The 6,993-nt window shown below is 40.9% G+C and overlaps 1 protein-coding gene across 5 annotated transcripts; it reads right to left on the bottom strand.

Moving 5' to 3' along the window:
- Positions 1-1,770: 1,770 nt before the first annotated feature.
- LOC111838511 (C-type mannose receptor 2-like) lies at positions 1,771-6,599 on the bottom strand. Of its 5 annotated transcripts, XM_072697536.1 has the most exons (6): positions 6,506-6,582; positions 4,519-4,581; positions 4,318-4,401; positions 3,782-4,162; positions 2,882-3,238; positions 1,771-2,602 (listed from the first exon to the last, which is right to left on the bottom strand). In XM_072697536.1, the coding sequence occupies exons 4-6, from the start codon at positions 4,038-4,040 to the stop codon at positions 2,196-2,198; spliced, it is 1,023 nt and encodes a 340-aa protein (XP_072553637.1). In that variant the 5' UTR covers positions 4,041-4,162; positions 4,318-4,401; positions 4,519-4,581; positions 6,506-6,582; the 3' UTR covers positions 1,771-2,195. The 5 variants fall into 5 exon arrangements, with proteins under 5 accessions (XP_072553637.1, XP_072553634.1, XP_072553638.1 ...); XM_072697533.1 differs by lacking the exon at positions 4,318-4,401 and having other exon boundaries at positions 6,506-6,599; XM_072697537.1 differs by lacking the exons at positions 4,318-4,401; positions 4,519-4,581 and having other exon boundaries at positions 6,506-6,595.
- Between the last annotated feature and the right edge of the window lie 394 nt (positions 6,600-6,993).

The following is a 6,993-nucleotide window of genomic DNA, read 5'->3' as shown; positions in this document are numbered from 1 at the left end:
GCAGAAGCATTGGTCTCCATGGTCTCACTGGTGCCCGATATACCTGCTGTCAGGTTGGTGCTTGCCTCACTGGCAGCTCCAGTCCTATCTGCTATCACCTTGCCACCAGAGCACCAGTTCCCATGTAGTGTTCACTGTCTCCGGCATCCAGTTCCCCGACTCCCCGGCCGCTCCACCGGTGCCCAACTCCCCAGCTGCTTTGCAGGCCCCCAGACTACAGGCCAAGTTGAATCCAGAGGATGTTCCCTCTGAAGAACTGGAATGGGATCCCGTGGGGACCCCTCTAGGTCTCACCCTGGGATTTCCTGTTCCTCCATGATGTCCATTTGTGAACAGTATTGGGCATCAATATTGGCCCATGTTCTCCTAGAAGCGGGGAGATTCCATGAGCCATGGGCTCAGTCAGAGGCGGTGGGTCAGTATTGATGTGTCCCATCCCAGTCAGAGGGGGCTTCGACTCCATCTTCATTCTCTAAGTCTCCTCTAGACCGGCTCACCTATGCCTGCTGGTCCACCGTGGGACCCCGAGGTACCAAGGGACCCATCTCCTCCCACAGCAGTTCCCTTGGATGCTACACCCTGGCAGCTTGACTCTGATCCTCCTGGACCCTCTCCGTCCCCCAGACCTAGAGTTGCTCGCAGTTACATAACAAACTGTCAGCTGCCAAGGCATGACAGATCCTTCAATTTATAATTATTTTTGAAAAACATTTTTTCAGTGTAAGCTAACCAAGAAGTTGATCATTTGAATATACAAAAAAATAGAAAACTCAGGCACCTCAAATTTCAGTATTGAGTATAATGGCATGTCAGTCTGTTCTTACCCATTCTGAAGGGGAATAATATCTGTCCTGAAACCCTTCTGGTCCTCTCTCATGCATGTGGAGTTCTTACCAAAGATTTAGTTTTCTTTTAATCCATGCCCAGATTTGCTAGTGTGAGTACCAGTGATTCATTCAGACAGCATCTACAATTGATCCAAAGCCCCCACTATGGTTTCTGCTGTATTTGTAATGGTAAAAGTGACTCAAACCACCCTCCTTACCCCCTTTCTTATTCCTGTCTCAATCATAATAGGAACAATTCTTTCTAGCTGAATGTCTCTCCATTAAAGGTCTCTGAAAGGCTGAGTGTGATGCAGTGTAACCAGGTGTGAGAGATTCCAGAATCCTAGTGGAACAATATTAACGGGTTCGACATAGAACAGCTCTGTTAAAATGCTAATGATTTAACCTTTGTGAACACAATTATGGACTGGCGTCCAGTCCAGGGTATACTCCAACCCTGATCTGCCTGGGAAGGGCTCCAGCCCCACCCCTCGACCAGGGTAGGTGGTTGGAGGATGGATGGAATATTTAGTGTTCCAGGGGCCCCCCTTTTCCCCCCACCACACCACAAGCTAACTAGTGTTACTGCAGCGTATTTTCTGTTTGGCACTTTGGACTCTGTTTTCTGAAAGAAACTTGTCAGTAGTTGTTTGGCCTCTTTTAACTTTACCTCTCGCTCTCTGCTCTCCTTGTGCTTCTGACATTCTGATTTTAGTTTTGGTCTTATTTTGTGTTCAGAATTAGCAAAAGCCACTGACGGCATATGTCATTTACATGATAGGTGTGCACACCAGAGGATCAAACACATTTTCTTTTGAGGCAGGAGACAGGGACAAGGAGAGGGGGGGGGGAGGGGGGGTGGTGTGAAGGCAGGAACCAGTACATAAGCAAAGTTATTATTTATTTATTTTAATTTTATTTATTTACATTTATTATTGTCATACAGAAAGTATTAAAATTACTTCCAAGGTTTATGTAGGGTCCCCCATCCAGGCAGTGCCCTGGTTTGTCAGGTGCAACATTACCCATTGTCTGACACCACTGTTCAGATGTGCATTGGTGTCTTAATGGTTAGGGACATGCACTTGCGACCAGCAAGGCACTACTGAGGCACCCTGAGCAAGGTGCTGTCCCCAAGCATGTATTAGCTGAATTAGCTGCCCCCTGCTATGTCACATATGGGTTAAATGCGGAGAACACATTTTCTTGTTGTGCTGTGGTGTGTCAACAATGATAATTAATCACTAAATTCTAATTCAATACACAACCAGTCTTCTAGTCATATATGATTCTGAATCTGGAGTGCTAGAGATCAAGAGCAGGGGTTTCAACTCTAATTCTACAGCAGAAACAGAGGAAGCAAAAACGTTACACATTTATACATTTTGACAATTCCTGCAGGTACTGTCTTCCTGGACCAGCCTGAATTTTGGTGCAGATGAAGTTGAGCTCCTTAGTCTCAGGCAGGCTGACCCAGTAATGTGGGTCTTTAGATTGTACTGCCCCTGTGTTTCCACAGAAGTTATTGTTGGATATGTTGTTTGGGGCCCAGTTCTGGTAGCAGACATTTTCTGCACTGACCCAGAACCAGAAGTTCAGGGAGCAGGAGAAGCGCAGCCCCAGCCAGACATGTTCAGTGGAGGCCTTCTCAGCCCTCCTACTGACCCAGTACTGGATCTCCTCATTGTGGACAGACACCAGGTCTGAATAGTTTGTTCTGCAGTAATTCAGGGCTTCATTCCAGGTCATGTTACTATTTACCAGAATCAGGTTATCTGGGGCAGAAGGTAAGATGATTGTCAGAAAGCGGGTTCAGGAGAAAGTCATGTGACATTTGGAAACTTAGAGAAAATAATTTATTATGATAAGGGTAGAGGGAGTTAAATTCAGAAAACGGTGAAGACAAAATAACTTTCTGATGCAACTGTGCAGTGTTATGTGTACTTATAACACTACATTTAACTAGAAGTGTAGTATATTTTTAAAGTATTAAGTAAAGTTTCTATATAAAAATGAGAATCAGACACTCCTCCCAGAAAAGTTACATTACTCACCATCATAGCATATGAATGGATGCTTTTCATCACATGGTGTCATATCCCATGTCCCAGGCCAGGTGACCTGTGCTAAAGCACATGTGTTTTTCTGATTATCATTTTGACCAATTTTCCAGTTACGGAATGAGGAGTTTGACAGGTCTGACCATTCCCATGTGTCATTGAACAGGCCAATCCATGGCTGAATGCCACTTGTAACCATTTTATGTATCAAGTCATTATCTTCTTTATTCCTCACAGTGGCCAGGTCTGTGTAACTGTGTCTGCAGTAGTTCTGAGCACTAGACCAATTCATATGTTGGTTAATCAAGGTGAAGTTCCAGGTAGAATTTATTCCGTCTTTACAGGTGGGAGCTGTGGATTTGTTGTAAATAGCATAAGAAACATCATTTACCCAGAAATCATTTACTTCCAACATGCTTAGCTGATGGTTTTAATGAAAAGCAACATACTTTTTTTTATATAAAACAGTCAACCCAACTGCTCATGTGAAAATGTTGATTCCATTATTATTATTATGATGCCATTAAATACACAACAACTGTTATTTTTCTTAGGTCTAAATGGGGTGTGATTGACATCCATTATACTCACTCAGGTGACAGTCCTGCCCCATTCACCATTTTTTAATTCCCCTAAGCTCTATACGTATATGTGAATTTACTTGTGTGGCTGTCTTATAGAAATGTCGGCAGAACCCAAACACTTATTTCAAAAAGCCTTTTCAACTCAACCTTTTGACAGATCCTATATGCATGCAATACAAGAGAATGTATTCTCATTTAGACTGTAGTCCTTTTTACCTGTTAAAGCTACTATGGGGTAAGTTATGGCTGGATAGTGTACTCTCAAAGGCATGTTCCATTTGTCAAAAAAGAGCTGGTTAATGTTACTTACCAGTATAACAGAAGAAATACCATTTATCAGTCTGTGATGAACAGGAAATATCATTCCACACACCACTGTCTTTGAATTCAGTACAATATTCCTTATTATCCCAGTCGTCTGGTTGACTTGCTTCCCAGTTGGTGTACCCAGTCTCTCCTTCTGCTGAGGACCAATGCCATCTCCATGATGTTCCTTTCTTCAGTCCTATCCAAGCCTGCCCAGTATAATCAGAGCCTACAGACTCAATTAGTCTTTTCATCTCCTTCATATTGTCAATGGTAGCCAAGTCAGTGTAGTTCTCTCTGCAGTAAGCCTGGGCGTCAGTCCAGGTCAAGTTTATGTTTACAAAATGGTACGGATGTGAAAGGCTTGAACAGTGACTGTGAAACTCTGTAAAAAGGTCACACAGGCAGAGAGAAACAAATACACATGATCACAAATAGAAAAATATAAACCTGATCTGACAAGATGAGGAAAGGCTTTTGTAAGTCCATCTTTGAACTGACAGGCTGATGGATATACATTATTATCAAAGACATACATACTGTAAATAATCAGATTTGTCTGAATCCAAATGTAAATTTAGTAGATTTGTCTCTGGCATGTATAAAAAGTGTAAAACAAAAGTCCTGTAAAAAATCTAAGAAATACCGATATAATATGACTTGCTTTTGGCAGATTTGGTCAATATGTAAATTTGTTGTGCTCATGAGAAATATCTCAAGTGCCATATGACAGAAACTGACCTGAAATCAGTAGAAATTTCAGCAGAAGAATCACATTACAACCCATCATGCTAATCCAATGGGCTGCAGAAAACATGGATTATGATACTGATCATTTCATATGCATTTGATCACATGCACACAGACACATTATGCAAAGCTATTTGTATATTGACTCCCTTTCAAATCCCAAACTACAATAGGGAATTAGCCGCCAAAACATTTAAGAATATGAAAACATTTGCATAGTTTAAAAGAAATGTAGCTGCAAGTATAAGGACAATAAAAGCTGTATGGACATCTAGAAAACCAAGACTAAACCTGTTCTTTCTCATACACAGAGACAGGTCCATAAGCAGTTTCAGTCAGACACCCATACACATAGACAGGTCCAAAAGCAGTCTCAGTCACTCAAACACAGAGACATACAGCTGAATGATGATACTTTTATTGCTCCCCATGGGGAAATTACGTGGACTATTAGAGCATTCCTCATTTTCAGTTGTGGAAAGCAAATCATTCTGTAATATTGTATTGCGCATTAATTCTCATGACCATTAACTGACTTTTCACAGTGAACCAGCAGTAAGAGCAGCTGAAATGGCTCCCACACCATGACCATCTTCTCTCATGCTTAACTCTGGTTGTGATGCATTCAGCTGAAACCATTACTCCACATAACTCTATTAAAACCGCCCAGCAGCAAACCTTCCATATTCTGCCAAAAGCTACAGTATGTTCTGTCCTTGTTGTTTTTCTCAGTCAGCAGTTGCATTGTTTCACTCTGCTCCACCTTATAGTACTCTAGAGTCACATTAGAAATACGATGAAAAATAATTAATATATAATGTACTTGAATTTACCAAAGAGTTTTTTTTTGCAGTGAATATAATATTTAGAGCAGGGTGGCCAATCTATTCCCCAAAAGGCCAGTGTGTCTGCAGGTTTTTGGGAAACCTTTAGGTCAACTGGTCAAACTCAGGTGTGAGGACTCTTCAGCCAATCAGTCCTCTAATTCAGGGGTTCCCAAACTTTTCAGCTCGCGACCCACAAAATAACCGTGCCAGTGACTCGTGACCCCCACTATCCTCGGAAGTGGTTAAAATATACAAATGTTGCGCGCAGCAGTGCCCATGCACCAATAGGCCTATCCAAACATGAGCATGACAACACAAAAGAACACAATGGTCTAACAACCATATAATTTTTTTAATAGTAATTTACTCATTTGTTTAATTTCAACAAAATATCCTATCCAAACAAGAGCATGACATCACAAAAGAACACAAAGCGCTAACAACCATATAACTTTTTTTTAAATTGTTATTTATTCATTCGTTTAATTAAAAAAAAATAATAATATCCTAAGCATAAAGCGATGAAAATTACCTACACGTTACGTGCACATGTCGGAATGTTTAACATGGTGCTATAAATTCTGCTGCAACTGACGCTATTGATGTGTCGTTAATCTGTCGTAATCACCTCAGGGGTCGCGATCAAACGGAAAGAAATTTGAAAGGCTGATGGCTTTTTAATTTGCATTTTTTTTAAATGTAACTATTAACTACTAGTTTTTATCTTTTGTTAGTTATGGATAAAATGTTAATATAAAATGTTAAAATGTTGATAAAATGTTATTTGTAATAGTTTAAAAAAAAATATTTGATTTCTTGGAAATTATCTCGCAACCCCCCCCCCCCCCCCCCAATGTCTCACGACCCCCCAGAGGGTCGCGACCCCTACTTTGGGAACCGCTGCTCTAATTAATGATGTAATTAGGGAGGTGCAGTGAAAGCCTGCATACACACCTGCCTTTCTGGGTAAGATTGGTCACTCCTGCTTTAGAGTAACAAAGCACTCCAAACTCCCTGCAAAAAAAGAATGTTCTATATATAGTAATAGAAGTGTTTGAAATGTATGAAGCTATCACAGGTGTAAGAACTAGAATATAGGACAACTATACTTAAAAAGCATAATGGTGACAAAATGCAATATCTGCCATTACCTGGTCTCTGTGAATCTGGTTGCCTTCTGTTTCTCTGTCCCTGTTAAAATAACTCTTTCTGCCTCTGACAGTGACACCACCTATTTTATGAAACAGAATGTTCTGGAATGCCTCTGGGTGAACACAGAGTTATATACAGTATGTAAATCAGAATGCACACGTTGCATATTTCCTTGTTATTCAAAAAAAATCTGGATTCATTCAGAAGGTGGAAAAGCATTTGCAAGTTTAACCAATTGAAAGCGAAGGAGTGTCTGACACACACACACACACACACACACACACACATACGGCCACAGGGAAAAAAAAGAGACCACTCTATATTATTAAACAATTCTGTATTTTTAAATCCTGGTTTAATCCTGGTTCTGTTGGCTGAAGCTACGCTGAGCAGCAGGTTGCTTCCAAGTTCAAAATTTCTAAGACAGCAGTACACAAGAATAAGGTGAAGCAGGAGACACTGTGAATGACCAGAAACCAGCCAGGTA

Source organism: Paramormyrops kingsleyae, chromosome 12, assembly GCF_048594095.1.
Source record: "Paramormyrops kingsleyae isolate MSU_618 chromosome 12, PKINGS_0.4, whole genome shotgun sequence".
NCBI lineage: Eukaryota > Metazoa > Chordata > Actinopteri > Osteoglossiformes > Mormyridae > Paramormyrops > Paramormyrops kingsleyae.
Note: the sequence above shows the minus strand (reverse complement) of the source record. Positions and strands in the feature narration are given on the sequence as shown.

Coding starts and splice junctions, on each gene's coding strand:
- LOC111838511 (XM_072697532.1), bottom strand. CDS start 4,594: ATGTTTTCTGCAGCCCATTGGATTAGCATGATGGGTTGTAATGTGATT. Junction 4,163..4,518: donor GAAATTTCTACTGATTTCAG/GTCAGTTTCTGT, acceptor ACCTTTTTACAG/AGTTTCACAGTCACTGTTCA. Junction 2,603..2,881: donor TCCATTCATATGCTATGATG/GTGAGTAATGTA, acceptor CTTCTGCCCCAG/ATAACCTGATTCTGGTAAAT.